We start from the raw sequence: 21,480 nt of genomic DNA, 5'->3' as shown, positions 1-21,480 counted from the left end.
GTGCAGAAGTGTATACTCACTTGCAAATGCTTGCTTCTAAAGTAATTGAATTATAGAGCTAAGGTCCTTGGTGTTTTTTATTTGTTTTAGTACTCTACATGTGGGAAAATAATGGAGGGAAGAAATTATCCCACAACTTCCTCTGACCCAATCAACATAGAGGTAGGGGTGGAGGCAGCCAGCAAAAAAGCGGCAGGTCAGAGGTCAGAGCACATGAGGAAACCCTCCCCTCTGGGTTTCCTGCCTCCCAGGCCAGAGGGAAGGAGCCGACTGTGGTCTTCAGAGGCCCCTGAGGTGCACTGAGCTGGGAGACTGTACTAGGAGTGGAACCAGCTGGGGAAGGGGCCTTTGTGCTTGTTAACTACAGCTGCATTTGCAGATTTAAAAAAATATATTTATTTATTTATTTATTTATACAAGCACTGGGTACAGTCAGAAGCATGGGAGGGTGAGAGAATTCACCAGAGCCAGAGCGGGGAACAGAACAGGCAGACCGACGAAATACACTGCTGAGGGGAGTAGTGGGTGTGGCAGGAGAGGTCTGCGCGCCATGTGGGACCCTTGCTGGCGGCCGAGGATAGAACAAGCGCTGCAGAGGCTGTGGGTGGCTTTGCAGCCCAGCGCTCAACCGCTGCGCCACCAGGGAGGCCCTGCAGATTTTTTTTTTAAAGATTTATTTATTTATGCATACAAGAGCTGGAGTACAGGCCAGAGATATGGTGGGGGGGGGTGACAGGATTTACCAGAGACAGAGTGGGGAACAGGACAGGCAGATTAACCGAAGTACTCTGCTGAGGGGAGCAGCAGGAGAGTCAGGAGAGGTCTACTGTGCCATGTGGGTAGCTCCCAGGCTGGCCTGGGGATCAAACTCCTGCTGCAGTGGCTGCGAATTACTGCATAGGTTGCCTCTTAACCCTTGTGCCACCAGGGAGGCCCTGCGTTTGCAGATTTTGCTGGAAGTACAGTGAAGTGGTCTGGAGATCAGCTATCTAGGCTTCCCTGAAGCCTTGCAACTATCCCCGCCTCTCACTCTGTGGGGAGCCTAATACCTTCTTAGAAGGTGTCAGAAAAAAAGATGAAGAAATTGGTGAGGTGAGGCATGCGCTGCAGGGGGTAAGACTGGTGAGGATGGGCGTCTGTATGATCATGGGGTGGTGATCCCACGTGAGAGGAGCTGTGTTAGTGTTTTTTGGGAGAGAGGACTACCCTACCTGGGTGTTCTCACTCATCCAAAAAAGTCTGGATGCCAGGTTACTTGCATTTTTCTGAGAAATGCTGCCCCCTCGTGGCCATAATTCTCTAAAGGCCTCTCCACCAACCCAGAGTGTTCCCCTTACTGGTCCAACCACTATGGAGAGCTGTGTGGAGATTTCTGGACCTACTAAACATAGAGCTTCCATATGATCCAGCAATTCCACTCCTAGGTATTTACCCAAAGGACACAGAAACATCAATTCCAAAGAGCACCTGTACCCCTATGTTTATAGCAGCACTGTTTACAATAGCTAAGCTTTGGAAATAACCCAAACGCCCAAAAATAGATGACTGGATCAAGAAGATGTGGTACATATACACCATGGAATATTACTCAGCATTCAAAAAAGATAAACACATGCAATTTGCAGCAACATGGATGGCACTGGAAGGGATCATGCTCAGCGAAATAAGCCAGAAAGAAAAAGAAAAATACCGGATGGTCTCACTCATAGCAGGAATCTAGAAAACTTAAATAAGGGACCAGGAAAATGAATAACTATAAGAAAGTGAAAATCAAAATCAACAAAAAACTATGAACCAGAGACACTTTTGGGGGGGTGGGTGGCGGGAGGGGAGGGATTGGGGTCAGAATGGGGGGTTGCAATTGTATGGGGAATATAAAAATAAAATTTATTATTTAAAAAAAATTCTTCAGAATCCAAATAATAGTTTCTAAACGCTATTCCTCTCTAAACACAGGACCTAGGGCTCCTTGAAGAATTGACTGATTCTAGGGCTACAGCCAGGAAAGAACAAGGTGAATCTGCAACATCTTGTTATACCAAAAAATGCTCAAAAAAATGATTATTTGAAAGAACACACGGGCAGGTTTGAATAGGCTACAAGGTCCCCAAAGGCCAAATCAGGGACAAAGGAGCATTCACGTGAACAAGGACAATAAGGGCTATCCATTGACTAAAATAAGAGTCCATGAGTGTCCATGCTGATGACAGATAAATGCACACATAAAAATAAATGAGAAATATCCTTACATCGAATGCCAACAAATCATTGTAGAAGGAATGAGCAACTTAGAAAATATCCATTTGCAATCATCATCATAATAATAGATCAAGGCAAGAATTTAGGCGGTGCGTGTTCAAAATTAGTTGGTGGCCTGATGGCAGTGTCAGCTAGGTAAAGCCGTCATCATTCTGCAATATTAAGGTTATCAAAGCAACACATTGAATGCTAAACTCACACGACGTTATGTGTCAGTTTATAGCCCAATAAATAGGGGGAAGGTTCTGGAGGTGGAGGGTGGGGATAACAGCACAGCAATGTGAATGTGCTTAATGCCACCAAACTATGCCCTTAAATATGGTTAAAGTGGTCATTTTTGCTCTGTACATTTTACTGCCATAAAGAAAAAACAAAACTCTCAGTCAATGGAAGTTTGAATAGGAATAGGACAGTTAAATAGTCTCAAAGCTTCTCCAGGAAGATTTATTAACTGCAAAGGAGTAAAGTGGCTACTTTATAGTGAATAGACAACTCTGACAAGCATTAGTGGAAAAACATGATCCCATTAGTGGGATAAAAGGCATCAGGTGCTTCCTGATGTGAGGGGATGGTTGCCCATGGTTAGAAAAAAATTTGTATGGGGATATATACATATATACATACATATATGTGTATTCGGGGTGGGGGGTGATGAGCTATAGGTAACAAATGTTCATTTACAGGATTTCAAAAGAAAAAGTTAAAAAATCCTTTCGATTTCAGATCTAAGTAAAAGGAAGACAATGGGATCCATTTTCAGGTGAAGATTGTTAACCAGATGTAAGAGCAATTGCTGAAACCAAGTATGAGATCACTAGGAATTTGGGCCTCCCTGTTGGTGCAAGGGGTTAAGTCTCAGCATTATGAAGCTATCCCCAGCCATTGCAGCATGAGTTTGATCCTAGGCCAGGTTGCTAACCCCCATGGGGCACCAGACCTCTCCTGTCTCACCCTCTGCTCCCCTCAGCAGTGTATTTCAGTCAGTCTGCCTGTTCTGCTCCCCGACTTGGTCTCTGGTGAATCCTCTCACTCCCCAGCTCTTGTATGCATAAATTAAAAAAAAAAAAAGATCTTTGTAAGATCTTTGAAAATAAAATCACGAAACTTTATTGAAATTCACCAAAGAATGCCTACGGGGAGAGCCCATATTCATGGATGGGAAATGCAATATCTTAAAGAGATCAATTCTCCTTAAATTAACCCGTAATTGCTATCAAAATCCCAACAGGTTTTTCATGTGTATGTGGGTGGAACCTGACAAATTGATATAGCAGAGCGAAGGCCTGACGAAGCCAAGACTCTTGAAGGAAAAGAACAATGGGGGAGATGCACCCTATCAGGTATTGAGACATATTTTAGAGCCAGGTAATTAAAACAGGGAGCTTTAGAACAAGGGGGAGAAAAGCAATGGAAGAGAAAAGGGAGCCCAGCAACAGCCACTTGCATATGTGGAAATGTGATACGTGACAGAAGGAACAGATGGACTGCTTGGTAAAAGGAGCTGTGACAATTATTGCCCATATGGGAAAAACTGGATTTCTACTTCATACATAAAAATGAATTCTAGGCAGATTAAAGAGCTGAATGTGAAAAAACAAAACTTGAAAACTTTTAGAAGAAAATATAACCTCCTAGGATAGAGTGAGGTAGAGAGTGTTTACTAAATATGACCCCTGCTCTCCCCCTCACACACGCAAAAACAGCACGAATCATAAAAGAAAAGTGCCTTTGTAGGGCATATTCATAAATAATCAGCCTAAATCTAACAGTAATTATCATTGGCTTATAATATTTCAGGGCTAGGCTAAGCGCCCTGATCTTCTTTGTGCCCATTCAGAAGTGTCACCAACCCTACGTGACACAAGAGCAAACAAGAACTCAGGGAGAGTCCGAGGTAATGCAGCCAGCAAGGGCTCAAACCCAAGTTCAGTCCCAGATCTGCTGGACCCCAGTTCCTGTCCCTGTGCCTCTACACCTGTCTCTTTAACATTTGTACTGAGAGTTAATAACACACATTTTGTGTGTCAGGAAGAGATACACCCAAATAAATAACTTGCATATAGATAAGTGCTATATTTACACTCCCATCTCCCCACCTAGTTTGTATTAGGTGCTTAAAAAATAGGACTTTCCTGAGGCCTCCCTGATGGTGCAGGGGTTAAAGATCCAGCACTATCAAGCTATCTATCACCAGCCACTGCAGCACAAGTTGGATCTCTGCCTTGCCAGTTCGCTAACCCACAAGGCAATTAGACCTCTCCTGTCTCTCCCGCTGCTCCCCTCAGCAGTGTATTTCAGTTAATCTGCCTGTTCTGCTCCCCACTCTGTCTCTGGTGAAGCCTCTCACTCACCCCCCATCCCCCACCTCTGGCCTACACCCCAGTTCCTGTATGCATAAATAAATAAATCTTTAAAAAAAATGGAATTTCCTTTCTGTTTGTCACCCTAGGAAGACAAAATAGCTGGCTTGAGATGCAGAATAAGAATAGCCACGAATTGTGGAGCAGCTGGAATTTGCCAGATACACAAACTCATATGCTCCTGGTCTGACTGCCATTTTATTAATTCTGTAACTACACTTTAGCTGGACAGACTCCAAAGTCCTCAGATTAGCACATTTTTTATTCAGTGGGTGACATGACATGAAAGGAAATTTGGGGGTATAAAAGGAAAGGGGCTTGAAAGTGTGTGGGAAACAATTTCATTATAAAATGGCAAATAGTGTGTAAAATTCACCCCACTGGGTTAAGTATATGACCTTGCTTATAGTGAAGGAAAATGAGTATTTTATTCAATACTTGGGCTTTTTATTATAGAGCGTTTGAAATCACCTTAAAAAATAAAATATCTAATGTCAAAATGCAAACCACTCTCTCCCACCCAAACCATTGTTAACAGTTGTGGTGAATCCTTGAAGACTTCCATGATAATAATTTTAAAATATGCTTGTTAAATGCAAGGTGGTGTCTTAGATTGGATCCTGACAGAAAAAGGGTGTTGGTGGGAAAACTGGTACTATCCAAAAAAAATCTGGAAATTGGTTAATATTAATGTACCAAAGTTAATTTCTTGGTTTTGACAAATGCAGTGTGGTTATAGAAGATTCTCAGTAACATTAGGAGAAGCAGGAGTAGAACGAGAGTAGAGAGGAACGCGGCACGATTTTTGCAACTCTTCTGTAAATCTAAAATTATTCCAAAAGAAATATTTTATTTTAAAAATACACTGTAAAATGGGGATCATATTCTATACAGCAATGAAATTTTCTTTTGGATATAACAAGATGTTGGGGACAGCTCTGGTGCTGAAATCACTGAACTCTTTTTATTGGCTGAAGAGAAGACCATTATATGGGTGTACCACAATTAATCCCACGGTTTCCTGCTGAACCTTTACTTTAATGGTTGCATTTTTCCCCTGCTACAAACTATTGGGTTGTTGGAAAAGTCATGATATATTTTTTCTATGTTTAAACAGGTCATGACCCTTCCGACAACCCAGTAGAACTTCTTGTACATCTTTCTTTACACATCTGCATGGGAGCTGTCTGTCGATCACATCTTAGAAGCAGATTTGTGGGTCAAATGGTATATGTGTTTGCACTGTTCACAGATACTAACATTGAACCCATTTTTGTCCCCACCATCCTTTTATGGATATGTCTGTCTCCCCCTCGCTTGTCCCCAGTGTCTACACTCATCCAGCAAGGGGGGCTATTATCCATATCATATTCCCTACCCAGCAGGTGATTGTATGGGATGCATTCTGTCTGCTAAAGACATGGCCATCTTTTACACTGTGAGCTATAGGTCTTCCTCAGAGGTCAAGCTACAGAAGTAAAAGACTAACTGAGAACTTTCCAAGAGTTGGTGTATGTTTTTGACCACCTGCTCACCTCCCGTGGCCAGGAGTGTGATATTGAAGTTACAGGACCACCAGACATGTCAGACTGGACCGGAAGGATGAAGAATGACTGCAAACTCTTAGTTTGGAAAGGATGTTCAGGAAAGGTCTTAGGAGGAGTTGACTTTAGAGCAGAGACTTGAATACAGTGAGGGAGAGAGTCATGCAAGTATCTGGAGCAAGACAGGTCCAAGTCAAGGGAACTACAAATGCAAAGACCCTGAAGTGGGAGCAGACTTGGCTGTCCAAGAAATGGTGAGGAGCCAGTGTGGCTAAAACCTAATAAATGAGAAAGGGAGGGGTAGGAAGTGAGCTCTCAGAGGCAGCCAGGCACCACTTCATGAAGGGCCAGGTGGGCTTTTAGATCTCATTCTATCGGGGTGAGAGCAGGATGTGATTTACCTTTAAAAGGATACCTGGTTTGGGCCTCCCCGGTGGCGCAGCAGTTGAGCGCTGGGTTGCGAACCTGCCCGCTGGTTCGATCCCCGGCTGCTCCCCGGCCACCAGAGGAGGGTCCCACATGGCGCGCAGACCTCTCCTGCCGCCCGCTGCTCCCCTCAGCAGTGTACTCCGGTCCTTCTGCCTGCTCTGCTCCCCGCTCTGGCTCTGGTGAATTCTCTCACCCTCCCGTGTTTCTGGCTGTACCCAGTGCATGTGTAAACAAAACAAACAAACAAATAAATAAATAAATAAACGTGCCTCTATAAAATAAAAAAAAAAAATCTTTAAAAAAAAAAAAAAAAGGATACCTGGTTGTGCATAGAATATATTTTGAAGGACATTCATGGAAGCAAGGAGACCAATCAGTAGGCTACCGCCGGAGTCAGAGCAGATTTTATGGTGGTGAGTATAAGACAGTTCAGCCTGGTGGACACTTTAGGCCAGATGGACCTGGGCCACAGACACATGGATGTTAAGGAGGGTACGGGACATTTGACTGCATCAAGCTGGTTATGATTCCCCAAAATCTACCCTTCCCAGTTGTTGACAGCAAAAATGTTTCCCGAAGTTGCTAAATGCCCACTAGGGAGTGAAGTCACTGGGGATGAGAAATGTTTTCCTGTATTCAAGTGACATTATGGAGAAAGAGAAGAAGTTGGGCTCTAGCTGTATTTTGAAACTAAGCTGGTGAAGATTTGCTGCGGAATGGATGCTGACCGTGGATGCAAGGAAAAGAAGAATCAAGAATGACTTCAATGGATACAAATAAAATGTGGTCTATCCATAAACCATTGTAGTCAGCCTTAAGAAGGAAAGACATTCTAACACATGCTGCAACCTGGGTGAACCTTGAGGACATGCTGAGAGGAATAAGCCAGTCGCAAAAGAACATACTGTATAATTCCATTAATAAGAGATGCACAGAGTCATCAAAATCAGAGACAGAAAGTGGAATGGTGATTGCCCCGGGCTGGGGGAGGGATATTTGAGGGGTTGTTTAATGGAGACAGATTTTGTTCAGTAAGATGAAGATCTGTTGCACAACAATGTGAATATACTTAACATTGTACACTTTAAGCTGATTAAGATGATACATTTTATGATAGGTGTATTTTACCGCAATTAAAAATAAATGTTAAAGTTTACACATATTGCACTAAAAGGTTTCTGACCCACAAGTGTTTCCTTGATTCTCAGAATGTGGCAGCTGCTGCCAGAAGTTTCCTCTGAGCCATAGGTTGCCCAATACAAGAGCACTTTCCCTTGGGATGTGTGTCTTGGCAGCCCTTCGGCCTTAGGCTGTTTCTGAAAGTAAGCCTTGAACAAACATAATGCCCCCTGCTTCTGGTCACCCAAAACTCTCCTTCAACACCAGTGCTTCCTCAAACATGCTCCTATAGTTGTCTGTGAAAGGATCAAGGAATGAAGCTTCAATGACTCTCAGAGGAAATATTTGGAAAAATACTCTCCTCTAGCTCGGGATTTCACTTCTGCATGTTCTGTGGGAAGCGTGCTTGCAGGGTTTGACTTGGTCTTTGGGGCTTCTGCCTTCCTCTGTGGAAGGAACATGCCCCCGGTAAAGGCTCTGACCTGGCCCCTGGAATGAGACATGTACTGCAGACCTGAAGCCAGCCCACAGCCTGAAAGAGACCACCGCAGGCAACGCACAGAACCGAGAGAGGAAACATGTGTTGCTGTAAGTCATTGGGATTTAGGGGCTGTTGGTTATGCACACAATTAGGCAGAGCAGACAACTGCAGGTTCTGTATATTACAGGTGCCAGAGCCCATAGTCTAATGAAAGCGAGGAGTCAAAGTTGTCCTGGACTCTCCTGACCTAGTGGCCATGGGTGGTGAGGACCCTGCCGGCCAGAGGTGCTGAGGAGCAGGGTAAGGGGGTGGAGAAGTGACCCTAGAGGGCTCTCCAGAGAAGTGTGGCTGTGATATGGGCAGAGGTGGGGCTTCAGCTGGTGCAGAGGAGGCACCAGGTTATGCTCTGCTCAGACCTCCAGAGCAGATCGAGCTCACCGGCGACCTGACAGCCTCCAAGGGCAGCGCCTTCAGCCTCTGTTGCAGCCTTTGCAGAGGGCCACCCTCCTCCGGGGCACCCCCAGCCAGGCACCCCGTATGGTAGGGCATAGGGCCTGCTCTTGCTCCCCCGGGACTCAAGTGACTCAGGGTGAAAGGGTTTTCTGTTGTTTGCTTTCAGTGGCACAAAGAATCCAGTTGGGAACGAGCAGCTGAGCGGGGAAGAGAGAAGCTGCGCAGATGGAGAGAGGGAGGTCCCTGACAAGGCGGAAGGAGATGGGGTCTGGACTGCGGGGGAGCGGCTTCTCAGGCCAGGGGAGGAAGGCCGGATGGGTACACACGCAAGGGTGTATAGGTTTGGGAGTGGGTGGTAGCAGACTCCTTTCCAAGGGTTCTCTCTTTCTGAGAAGTGGGAGGAAAGGTCATGCCCGAGAGTCAGGAGGCCAAGTCCCTCTGGGTGCGCGAGCTGTGTCCACTTTTCCTCTGAGGGTTTCAGTCTTCCAGCCGGAACCATAAGTAACTTAGACTAGGAGGCTGCACCCCAGACTTGTTTAATCTCAGGGGCTTTACAAATATACACTTTTGGGGGGACCCCATGCCTGAACTACTGGATGGAACTCTCTGGGGCAGAAGTAGTGGGGACAGGAATCATAAATTTCTAAGTGCCCCCTGGGAGGTGATGGACATGCACAATCAGGTTTGGGAAACACCCTGTGGGGGCCGCCAAGGCCCCTCCAGCTCAGAGAATTGTTGTTCTAGCAGAATGGTGCGGAGCACTTTAGTGGAGCTACAAGCTGTGGAAAAAGCCCTCTGCCACTTCCCATCACCTACAACTGCAAAAGCCCAAAAGGTACCAAACTCAAGAGGAAGCACAATCAAGCAAAATAAGCAGCACCCAGGGAGACCCTGCTGACATGGGGAGTCCACTGCACACACTCTGGTTCCTGTGACCCAGTTTCCAAACCCCCAGGAAGGACCTGGGTCAGGACATGGTCTAGGGGACTCCCCAGGCAACAGCACTAAGTTGTATCAGGGATGCTTGGCTGCTCTACAAAGGGGTGGAGACCTACCCAGACCTTTCTGAAACCTGAGTCCTGGGATAGGGGAGGGAGAAGGAGGGGCTGCCTGGTTTGAGAGTCCAAGTCTCTCCGCCACCCCATAGCTCCTCCTTTGCCTGGGTGCCCCTTCTCTGGGGCTACTCCAGACTGTGCAGGCCACCTCCACTCTCCCTTTGCCTTCCTCTGCCCCAAGGTTCAGTGGAGACAGGCTGGAGTCACCGGCCAGCTCCATGGCCGGGCCTTGGCTTCTGCTCATCTTCCAGCTTTGGAAAGAAAAGAAGAAAAATTTGTGTTGATTTGCATTCAGGGGATCCTTCTTCCTTCTAAACTTTTGCCTTGGATGACTGTAGAAGAAGGAACAAAAAGAGTCCAGAACATTCCCCCAGGTATGAATCCTTCACTTTTGTGTGTGTGTGTGTATATAAGTGATAAGTTTTTCACTGGTCAAATGTGGAATCAATCATTCTTAATGATTCCCAGGCCCTTTATGGCTGCTTCATTGTATGATTCTACAGCCCTAAATTTCATTCAGTCATTTAACAATCATTTTCTGAGTGCTCACCTGTGCAGGGTGCTACCATTGAACAAGATCTGGTTTCTATCCTTGAGGGCCCACAGTCTAGATGGGGAGACAGTAATAATATTAATAGCTACCATAGTTATGGTGGGTCAAGCAGTGTGCTATAAGCTTTAGTTCATTTAACCCAGCAACACCTGTTAGAGGTAAGGCTAATACTCCATTTTATAGCACAGAGAGGTTGAACAAGGTGAACTCACACAGGTAGTGGCTTCTAACATGGTGTTATGCTGCCTGCTCTGCACTGTAAGAGACAAAAGGTGTACTAGTAAAGGGCAGAGGAGGGGCTGAGGGCTCCTGAGAGCTACGTGGATGGAAGGCAGGGAACCAAAGCTTCCAAGGGGTGAGGCAAAAGCAAGCCTGGGGGTGAGGCAGGCTTCGGGAGGCCCACTGAGAGCTCTTGGGGCCGCTGGGATTTGAGGTCAGTGGGGGTCAGGATCAAGGGTCTTCCTCTCTCATTCCTGGGTCTAGGCGGCCGGCGATAGTGGAGGGACTTAAAGATCCCCAGCTAGGTTCTCTGTCCCCATACTCACATAGTGGAGGCTGACCTGACCTGGGGGAGCCACTGTCCCAGCAGCCTGAGAGGTGGATGGCCCTGAAGCCTGGGAGGAGGGGGAAGCCCCAGATCACTGTGGATCCCCCCTTCTCACAGCTCTCAACTGCCCATCTCCCAGCTGTCTGCAGGCCAGGCTGAGGGAAGACAAAAGCTGATTATTCCACTGGGGGCTGAACTGAGCTCCATGAATGGGGTATTGAAAACCCTGAGCCCACATCCAGATAGGTTTTCATCCTCTCTCCAACCCAGACTGTTTGTATGCCAGGGCAGAGGCAGGGAGAGATGGGCGGGGGGTGTCCTGCTGGGAGGGACACCTATGTCCCAAGGTACCTCAATCTCAATATATCCCAAACAGAATCATTCTCTAAAGCAGGCTACCATCTCCTCCAACCAGTCACTATCTACAAACTGTTACCGACTACTGCTGGAAGTCTGCAAGGAAAGAGACCTTGGGGGCACTTTTGGGATGCTAGATACGTGGTGTGAACATTCCTGTATCTCTGCACTTATGATTATGCAATTTCTTGTTTGTCTATACCTCCATCCAAAATTAAAAAAAAAAAAATCTTCAAGGTTTTCCCACTCCAAAAAGGCAGTGTCCCAAATGCTACTTAATATCCTGGCCTTTACTGTGTTTGCCTGTTAGTGAGTCATGGGAATTATATTTCCTTGATGCTTTTTCTTTAAATTGATTATCTCTTCTGATTTAAATGAATTTTACAGAGAAATTTTATATTGCTCCAATAAGTAGAAAATCCGTATTCTTTGCCATATTTAGAAGGCACTATAAAAAAAAAAAAAAATGAGGGTCCTCCCCGGTGGTGCAGCAGGTTGAGCGTAGCGCTGTGAAGCTGTCCGTAGCCTCTGCAGCGCATGTTTGATTCCAGGCTGGCCAGGGAGATACCCACATGGTGTGGCAGACCTCTCCTGTCTCACCCGCTGCTCCTCTCAACAGTATATTTCGTCAGTCTGCCTGTTCTGTTCCCAGCACTGTCTCTGGTGAATTCTCTCATACTCTTGCGCTTCTGGTCTGTACCCCAGCTATTGTATAAATAAAAAATAAATCTTTAAAAAAAAAGAAATAAAACAATGAAAATAAAACAATAAATGTCTATCTGTCTCCCCTGAAAATAATGTGAGTGGCCACCAGTGGCATCAACACCACACTGTAGCATGTGCTGCCCTAGAGGATAAACTCCAAACTCTGGCCCAGCTGCACGGGCCTGTCTGGGTTTGGGCCCAGAGAACTCTCCTGCCCCACTCCTCTGCTTGGCTTTCATGCACTCTCTGCTCCAGCCAAACCTAACTCCTCATTAGTTCCCTCCCTGCTCCTGTCTTTCTCATTTCCCAGCTGCTGCCTCCACTTGGGATGCCAACCCCTAGTGGAAATGTCACTTCCTCCTGAAGCTTTCACTGGACCCTTCCAGCTGGAAGAAGTGACTTGGGATTTTGAATTCCAGATGTCCCAGCTGTGACTTCTCCCCCGCCCCTTAATGGAAACTTCTGAAGGGCCATCCACTGGCTGGATGCACAAGGAAGCAGAGATGCAAATTGGGCCCCAGCCTGATGAGAAGAGCAAACAGTGGATGCTGGGACACAGAAGCATTGCTCCTCCTCCGTTCCCCCCAGCCCTGTCCTTCCTCTTCTTCTTGCCGCTGGGTGAGTGCCCCCCCCCCTCAGTTCTCTCACCTGTAAAATTAGCATGGGAAGTGGTTAGTGAGGTGATTTTTGAAGTTTTTTCCAACTCTGACATTTGCCCCTCAGTTGATGAAGTTAAGGGTCTGAGCTCAGGGAGTAGAGGGCTTAGTCCTGGAGATGAGGGTTTAATGTGTACTAAATATGGGCAATTAGGGGACATTGGAAATAGGGAAGGAGAGAGGTGAATTAGCTCACTGATGGTGATTGGAAAAGCAACTGGTAGAAGAGATGGAATTAAATGACCTAGGGACTACCCTAACTTAAGAAACTTAAGACACATACATAGTATGTGTCTCAGGTTATTGCAAGGATTCTGTGAGGTGATAGATGTGAAAATGTCATACCTTGTGCAAAATGAGGGACAATTATAGGTTTTCAGTTTCCCAAGGGAGACCAGGTTCCATGTGTCCTGCCTGTCCCTCAGGCCACGTGCTCACAAGTGTATGGTGAAGAAAAATGTGACTCTGGATTAGAGTCCCAGTTCTACCCTGGGTGACCTTGATCAACTTGCCTAACCTCACAGAACCTGAAGTTTTCCCCCTGCATAATCCTACCTACTTCATACATTGTCCTAATGATTAAGCGAGCCAGTCCACATAAAGCAATGAGCACAGTGCCTGCATGTATGTATATGAGAGCCAAAGCAGAAGGACTCATCTAGGTAAATCTTTCTGGGAAATCATAATGAATCCCAAGGTCAACTTAAACACTTAAGCTACTGGAGCTACTGCATATATGCTGACTAGCAGGCGGGGACTCTGGGGGACACTAATGTGAGGTAGGCATTGGCTGTATCACCAGGCAGAAGGGGCATGTCTACCTTGTCCAGGGATTGAGAAGGAAGAGAGAGCACTTCCAGCTGTGGGCTCCAGAAAGCCTTCCCTTTCTGGGTCTTGAAGGAGCTGCAGAGCTGTAAGGAACAGGGGTAGCCAGAACTGTCTAAGCAGAGGAGACTGCTTGCTTAAAGACCTGGAGACCAGGCTAATGGAAGATTAAGAAGTAAGTTGGAGGCTAGTCAGAAGATACTAGAAGGTTTTGTAGGGAAAACTCGGGAGTGGAGATTCCTGTTGGAAATGAGGAGTCATTGAGGGATTTAGCACTGGGCTGAATTAAGCAGATCTGGGTCTCAGGCAGATCTCTCTTGGGTGACCCTCGGGAAAGGAGGCCACAATTAAGGGAAGAGGAGGTGGCGCTCTGGAAAGGCAGGGGTAATGATGAGGAGGGCATGATGATGAGGACGTGGGGGGAGGGGAGGCTGTGTTCCTGGGGCCAGCAGCCATGTGAGGGGACAGAGGGGTCAGTGCTTTCCTCACTGTTTCAGCCAGCGCCCTACAGCCTACCCTACTGGCCTTTCCAGGTAGGTGTCTCTGCTCTTCCATCCCTCTACTCCTCCCCCCTGCACTGTACTTTGCCCCCCAGGTACTCAGATGCTCAGACAGAAGACCTCAGGGAGCAGTGGCTAATCAGCTCTCCATTGTTCTATATGCCCTCAAAGGGATTGTGACCGTTTCCCCATTTTACAGAAAGTATAAGGCCCAGAAAGGACTGATCCCAAGGCTCCCATGCCTTCAGGTGGGCTTCAGATAGGCAAAGTGGGCATCCTGTAGGTGGGGTCCGGCACGCCCCCTTCTGCCAGCTCAACCTTCTCCACAGAGCTGAGGCTGGTGGGGGGCCCAAATCGCTGCCGGGGACGCCTGGAGGTCCTGCATGGTGGCTCCTGGGGCAGTGTCTGTGACGACGACTGGGACGTGGTGGACGCCAATGTGGTGTGTCGGCAGCTGGGCTGTGGCTTGGCACTGCCTGTGCCTCGGCCCCTGGCCTTTGGCCAGGGTCGAGGTCCCATCCTGCTGGACAACGTGGAGTGCCGGGGGCAGGAAGCTGCTCTGAGCGAGTGCGGCAGCCGAGGCTGGGGCATCCACAACTGCTTTCACTATGAGGATGTGGCCGTCCTGTGTGATGGTGAGCAGAGGCCTGCAATGTGGGAGGGCAGCCAGACTGACAGGCAGCAGGACTGTAAGCTAGTCAAAGGAAGGACCTCAGCAGTAAGGCTGCTCCGTTCCATGCAGAAGGCCAAGCCAGGGGCTTCGTGCACAATCCTGGGGAAAGAACCCCAGTTTGGCTGCCAACACCCCTAGGTCCCAGTGATGCTTCTGGTGAAACCAGCCTTACTGCTTCCATGTAGGGCCTTGATTGTCCCAGCAAAGCCCCCTCCCTATTTTGAAAACTAGAACTGGCATCCACACTGACCATAACACTGGCATAGAGCTGCAGTGGAAATCTCTGAGGGGCTTTCATCTTGAAAGCAGTGGTCCTAGTTTTCAATAAAATCACCTAAAAAGCTCATTAAAACAGACTGTGGCCCCCATCCCAGAGTTTTCTGATACTGCAGGGCTGGGGTGCGGACTGAGAATTTGCAAATTTGCAAAACTTGAATTAACAAGTTTTCAAGTGATGTTCTTTTAGTTGAAAGACACTGTAAAGGACACTGAAGCTACTGCTTTCAGGATGCAGGTGGTCCTTTCTCCTCTCATACCCAGAGCTCCTGGCTTTGACCCTTCGTGTGGTCAGAGGCCCTGAAGAGCAGGTACCTTAGGGGTCCACACCTGTGTATGTGCAAGGCTGGAGAACAAAAAGGTTCATGTTCCTTCCTTCTTTCCATCCTGCTTCTTTCCCAGAATTCTTATCCACTCAGCCCCCAATAAGGAAAGTGTTAACCAGTAGAGTACCCACTACAACCCACCAGAATGGGAAAGGTAAGTAAGGGCAATGTGGGGAACCATCTGGCCTTGAGGAGAGGGGTCTAAGGAGGAGAGCACCCTGCTCCAGACGGGGAAGAGAAGCATTACCAAGGTGCCCTCAGGCCACTCATAGCCTCATAGTCTGGATGGGGAAAGAGGATTCTAACGTATGGGATGACTAAAAATAGCACAAGGTTAGAGAAAGTCAGTGAGGTTGGGGTTGGAAATTAATCTAATGGGAGAGTCAGATGGGCATAGAAATGCCCATGGTGATGTAGAACAGGAAAAGGGAACGTGCCCTAAAAGAGGGACAGATTAAAAGGAAATCCAGAGTAGAAAGAGGGTCCCGTCCATCAGAGATCTAACAGGACATCCTGGAAGAAGAGTTGTAGGTTCTCCACCTGGAAAGGTGAGAAAATTTTTTTCAGAAAAAAATGAGGAAGCAGCACTTAGCCTGTTACAACACGGACAAGAAAGAGCATGAAGGGTTGCTTTTAGGCAGAAAAAGAGACAGTCAAAGCCAATCCGTCCTCTGACCCCACAAACCCCCCTCAACCTGGGACTGGGAGGAGGCAGTGGCCTGGGACTAAGTGGCTAAGCACCTCCTCCAGGGTTTTAGGTTCTGTGGCACCAAGAACAGTGGGCATGTGGGGAGCCTGAGGCATTGTGGAAGTTTTGGTTAGGTGCACTTTTGGAAGGGATGGGAGGAGAGCCTTGTGGGAGATGCTCCCTGCCCCCACCCCATCACCAGGTGAGGGGAGCGTGCGCCTGGTTGGGGGCATGGGCCCCTGTCAGGGCCGAGTGGAGATCCTGCATGGTGGCCTGTGGGGCACCGTGTGCGACGATGACTGGGGACTGCCGGACGCCGCCGTTGTCTGCCGTCAGTTGGGCTGCGGGGCAGCGGTGGCAGCCACCACCAACGCCTTCTTCGGCTATGGCACTGGGCACATCCTGCTGGACAACGTGCACTGCGAAGGCAGTGAGACCCGCCTTGCAGCCTGCCTAAGCCTGGGCTGGGGCGTGCACAACTGCGGCCACCACGAGGACGCTGGAGCATTCTGTGCAGGTATGTGCGGGTTCTAGGCCAGGATCTACCTGGGTGCTTCCCACAGTTCTCCAGGAAGTCCCCAAATTACTTTTAACTCTCTGTATAGTTCTAGCAATGCCTTAGAAAATCTCAGCACCCTGAGATTTTCTCAGCTATGTAACACAGCTATGTAATACAGCAGTATGTTCCACCAGTACTTCAGAATCACTTGGCAGTACAAGAATGCGTCTGGTATTTCCCAGCAATTTCCAACTGCTTCAGAGTAAAGTAACAATACCGTAGACTTGCCCCAGAAATCCCAGAATTCTCACTGCTGCACAGGTTTGTCCCCAGAATTACCTAGCACAGCCATTTGTGGTCCTGACACTTTAATAATGGTATTTCTCCCCACCACCCCCCCCCCACACCTGGCTGTCATCTATTCTGAGAGGTTTTCTGGGAAAATAGGAATAATAGAAACAATCCATACATCACACCACTCTACAAGATGTAAAGGGCTTGCCTGCAATGCCTTCCTCCCACAGCAGCCCGGGGGCCATCATTCCCAATTTACAGATGGGAAAACTAAGCTTTTCCCACGGTCACAGTGTTGACAAAGCCATGGCTAAGCTCACTGCATGGTCTCCAGTCTATCCCTTGCCCTTTCTCATCCTATTTCATCTTCTATATTTCCATGCCATGGACCAACATATTGAGTCTGAGAACATTAGAGAGAAACAAACGCATGTCTGTGAAAGCCCTGTATAAACTTAAGTGTACTCCTGTGCAGAACAAGTAAATGACAACCACTGTCAAAGTGGGGCATCCCTCCTTGGATCCCAGCTCTGCATGTAAAAACGTATTGTCCTCCCCAGGGAGACCCTTCCATCCATCCCTGATAATCTAAGGCTTACCAGGAAGCAGAACGTTGACTTCTGTCTGACCATGCTCCTTTCTCTCTTATCCTAGTCCTGGGCCCTCCGACTCTCACAGCACTGCCACCATCCGCCACAAGGGAGGACTGGGCCTGGCACACAGAGCCAGGGGGTAAGGAGCTCAGGCACAAATGGCAGGGGCAAAGTGGGCAGGTTTGGGAATTGGGAAGGTTGTTTTGGATTCACAGGAAAGAGGCCTCCACTTGCAGGCCAGGGCTTTTGGCCAGATGGGAAAGAGGTGGGTGAGAGAACAGATGAGCAGATGGAGCAAGGATGAAATCCAGAGCTCTGAAAAGTTCAGCAGGGTGGGAGGAGGTAGTAAAAGATTTCTTTAAAGCTCTGAAGTAAGATTTGGGTTGGTGCTGAGGTTGAGAACTCAGATATTTTGTGAGAAGATCGAGATAATGATGAAAGGAGTGATGTATTTGGGAATTAGGGCTAGATCTATCACTGGATTGAAATTCAGATAATGTCTGTAATTAGGTTTCATTACAATCATTTCCTGAGGACCCCATCCCAGACAAAACGATGTCTGCGGATGGAGCCTCAGTTGTGGTACCTGCAGTATCTCAGGAGACATCCGTGTTCCCTTGCAGCAGGCCAGATGCCTCCTTCCTATCTTGAAAGTCTCTTGTTGCCCTTTCTTTGCAGCTACAGGAATTGGTGCCCTGTCTTCCAGGGAGACGGCACTGTTCACCACAGTTGCCTGGGCAGCAGGGAAGAAAAGTAAGTGGTGAAGTGGGGTTCCCTGGGGGTGGGAGAGGCTGGGGCCCGGGCTCTGCCAGGGAGCTGGTGGCCCCACCCCATCCCCTCTGGCCGCGGGCCTCTGCGCCCCGCAGGCGGGCGGCTGCGGCTGGTGGGCGGCCCGAGCCCGTGCCGCGGCCGCGTGGAGGTGCTGCACGCCGGGGGCTGGGGCACCGTGTGCGACGATGACTGGGACTTCGCGGACGCGCGAGTGGCCTGCCGCGAGGCGGGCTGCGGGCCCGCGCTGGGCGCCACAGGCCTCGGCCACTTCGGCTACGGCCGCGGCCCGGTGCTGTTGGACAACGTGGGCTGCGCCGGCACGGAGGCCCGTCTGAGCGACTGCTTCCACCTGGGCTGGGGCCAGCACAACTGCGGCCACCACGAGGACGCAGGAGCGCTCTGCTCAGGTGAGGTCAGACCTGTGGGCGGAGTGGCGCATGCGCCAGCGTCATCAGGGCGCGGCGCTGGGCCCGGGCGGGGCCGGCCGCGAGGCCTCGCTGCCGCACTGCAGAGGAGGAGCCCAACCGTCCGCGCGCTCTGCGGCTGCGCGTATGGGCGGGGCTGGGAAGGGAGCGCCCTCTGGCCAGAGGAAACGAGGGGCGGGGCGAGGGGAGGGGCGCGCTGCGGCAGTCGGGGGCGGGGCCGGAGGTGGGAGCCGGAAGCCAGGGACGCGGTCTGACAGTCTGTGAAGGGCGGGCCTGGGGAGCTCTTGCGAAGCTGAGTCAAGGATCTGCAAAGCTCTAGTAAGCAGAGTTGAGCAGCTTTCGGGGAACAAGCGTCTGACCTTTGGGAAGAATCAATGGAAAGGGGAGTTTGCAGAGTCTGACACATTTTAAAAGGCTTCCGTTCATTGATTGGTATGGGAATTGATACTTTCATCATTTGATACCCTGGGGCTACTGGCTTTGGCCACAGAGGGCTGGTAGGCTACAAAGGGTTCTGCTTTGGGCCTCAGGCTGCAAGATCCACAACCTACATTTCTGATTCAAGGATTGGGGAGCACTTCTCTGTCAGGGGTCTCTGAAGTCCTTTCTGTTCATGTATCAGGCTAGCCTAAGAAGGTAGGAGCAGCCTGGACTCAGGGAACATGTTCCTTGAGTGTGACCGTCACCTCTGTTTCTTTGTTCTTGCCAAGCCAGGCCCAGAGGAGCTAGGACTGCAAGTCCAGCAGGATGGTTCTGAGACCACCCCGGTGCCGGCTCCTCGGCCCAGGGACGGTAGGTGCCCATAGCCCCTAAGAGTGAGAGGGAGGCATCAAGATCAGTGGGACCTGAATTGGGAAAGTCATAACCTGATGTCACACGGTTTTGTAGCAGGTCCTGGAACCTTTGTTCTTTTGTGCTAGTCTTGGACCTCATAATAGGGATATGGTTTTCAGAAAGAGAAAATGGATTTTAAGTTACAGCAATCTACAGATTTCTAGAGGAGGGACCAAAATGAGGTGATGGGGCTCCTGTTCTGAGAATGGCAATGAAAGAATTCACTGTTTTCCCTGGGAAGTTCAGGGAGTGAGGGAGACAATGGCCTTCAGAGGACACAATCACAGTCTCCAGAGAGTGAGCCGGGGCTGAGTACTGGTTTATGAACAGAGGACTAAGGAGAGAGCAGATGCGGAACACCCAGCATGCACAGAACATCCCACAAAGGCTTATACCGGTCCTCCTGCTATGCTCTCATGTCTGCTGGGCTGTTCTTCCAGTCTGGAGACTTAACTGTTGACTGGTGCTCGTCCCATTGTAATCTCACTTGTCTGCCTTCCAGTGGCTCCCAGGACAGTGCTGTGTCTCAAACCCCCACCCTTTGCTTCTTCTGTGTATCCCTTCCCGGGCCTGGCTTGGGAGTGGCCTAGCATGGGCCAGCCCCTCCCAGCCCCAGGCCTTGTTCCCCTGCAGGGCACCTACGTCTGGCCAATGGAGCCCACCGATGTGAGGGGCGTGTAGAACTCTTCCTTGGGCAGCGGTGGGGCACTGTCTGTGATGATGCTTGGGACCTGCGAGCCGCCGGTGTCCTGTGCCGCCAGCTGGGCTGTGGCCAGGCCCTGGCAGCCCCTGGCGAGGCCCACTTTGGCCCAGGTCGAGGCCCTATCCTCGTGGACAATGTCAAGTGTCGTGGGGACGAGAGCGCTCTGCTACTCTGCTCTCACATCCGCTGGGATGCTCACAACTGTGACCACAGTGAGGATGCCAGTGTCCTGTGCCGGCCATAGTGACCCAGCCCACTCTGCAGACCCCCTCTTCTGGGAGCCTACTGTGGCCTGCCCCTCTTCCTCCAGGAAGCCCTCCTCCTGTGACAACTGCAGTTCAATCTGCCCTCTCTCTCCTTGCCTGGAAGACAGCCTGCCCAGAAGTTGTGGTCCTGCGTGGGGGAACCTGACTCTACCCCATCAACTTGTGTGACCTCACCTCATCAACTCTTGTGGCCCCAATTCAAAGACAGCTCCCACTTTCTGCTCAGCCCAAGCAAAAAATGGAGGAAGGGAATGACTCCTGACTCTCCTCTTTGGTGGGGCTCCTGTTAACAGCACCCCAGAACCCTGGTCCTAAAAACTCAGGGGTGCTCTGTAAATGGGGTATCTCCTTTCCTGCTCCCCTATCTTGGGATCCCCACTAAAAGACAAAGCAGGAGGGTCTTGCAGCTCTTGCCTTAGACTGCCTGGGCTGCAGAAGAGCCTGAGTTGTGCCCCTGGCCTGCTCCATGAGGGCCCAGACTCAGATGGTGCTTGGCTGGACATGGGGACTGGAGGGACCAAAGCAGGGATAGTGGCCCCTCCCTGCAGCTGGAACCAGCATCCCTGATTTGTGCTGCCCCCACCACAGAGCCTCCACTTTGCAGAAGCAAAGAACCCTGGGGGCCTATAGCCACCCGTTCATAGGTGCCAAGTCAATAAAGCATTGTCCCCCTCTTTTAACCGAGGTGTTTGGACTTCAGTACATCATTCGTGGCAGCAGGAAAGCCTCTGGTTCAGACTCTGGAGGAAACTGGGGGATGGAGAGGAGAGCAATCCAAGAGCCTCCTAAGAGAGCTGCCAGCAGACCCATCATATCCTAGAAATGCTGACTCACTGTGTCAGGCCTGGTGGACCCTAGAGGATCCCTGTTTTCCTTTTACAGGTAGAGAATTCTAGGTTCTGCCAAAGGAAGGGGTCTCTTCAAGGTCACATAGCAAGGTGGTAGGGTCACTACAATAGAAAAAATTCTTGAGAGGAGAGTGGGTCTGAGAAAGCAAAGGAGGAAGTGAGGGGAAAAGTATACTGGGGCATCCTAAAGTCTGCTCCTGGGGCACCCCACCTGGACCTCCAGGGCAGAGAGAAGTGAGGATGCTGCCAGAGCCTCTGTCAGGGAGGGGTGGGGGAGGGGAAGGGTGGCTTGCCAGTAACAACTATCCAGGTCAAACTTCTGTCCTCCAGATCCAGCTCGCAGGCTTACTGCTGTACCAGATGACCACAAACTTAGTGGCTTGAAACAACACACATTTATCTTACAGTTCTTGAGGTCACAGGTCTTTCATGGATCCCCCT

At 49.4% G+C, this 21,480-nt stretch overlaps 1 protein-coding gene and 1 long non-coding RNA gene across 2 annotated transcripts; one reads left to right on the top strand and one right to left on the bottom strand.

Annotated features, from left to right (window-relative positions):
- Positions 1 to 6,724: 6,724 nt before the first annotated feature.
- Positions 6,725 to 18,016, bottom strand: LOC129145519 (uncharacterized). The gene is made up of 3 exons (XR_008551214.1): positions 17,779 to 18,016; positions 6,912 to 7,053; positions 6,725 to 6,801 (listed from the first exon to the last, which is right to left on the bottom strand). It is a non-coding gene; the product is annotated as an uncharacterized LOC129145519 (long non-coding RNA).
- On the top strand, positions 9,750 to 20,895 carry SSC4D (scavenger receptor cysteine rich family member with 4 domains). The gene is made up of 11 exons (XM_037506867.2): positions 9,750 to 10,074; positions 12,282 to 12,480; positions 13,841 to 13,876; positions 14,173 to 14,478; positions 15,195 to 15,272; positions 16,009 to 16,323; positions 17,254 to 17,331; positions 17,871 to 17,945; positions 18,059 to 18,370; positions 19,103 to 19,180; positions 19,856 to 20,895. Exons 2-11 carry the CDS (start codon positions 12,315 to 12,317, stop codon positions 20,167 to 20,169), a joined length of 1,758 nt encoding a protein of 585 aa, XP_037362764.1. The 5' UTR covers positions 9,750 to 10,074; positions 12,282 to 12,314; the 3' UTR covers positions 20,170 to 20,895.
- Positions 20,896 to 21,480: the final 585 nt, after the last annotated feature.

This window comes from Talpa occidentalis, unplaced genomic scaffold, assembly GCF_014898055.3.
Source record: "Talpa occidentalis isolate TD23 unplaced genomic scaffold, MPIMG_talOcc4v2.1 talOcc4.12, whole genome shotgun sequence".
Taxonomy (NCBI): domain Eukaryota; kingdom Metazoa; phylum Chordata; class Mammalia; order Eulipotyphla; family Talpidae; genus Talpa; species Talpa occidentalis.
This window is presented reverse-complemented; position numbering and strand designations above follow the sequence as displayed.

What these genes read in the sequence shown, in the direction of transcription:
- SSC4D (XM_037506867.2), top strand. Translation starts at nt 12,315, where the DNA reads ATGGAAACTTCTGAAGGGCCATCCACTGGCTGGATGCACAAGGAAGCA. An exon ending in CTGGCACACAGAGCCAGGGG is followed by an intron (nt 17,332 to 17,870) that starts GTAAGGAGCTCA and finishes CTTTCTTTGCAG; the next exon opens with CTACAGGAATTGGTGCCCTG. An exon ending in GGCTCCTCGGCCCAGGGACG is followed by an intron (nt 19,181 to 19,855) that starts GTAGGTGCCCAT and finishes GTTCCCCTGCAG; the next exon opens with GGCACCTACGTCTGGCCAAT.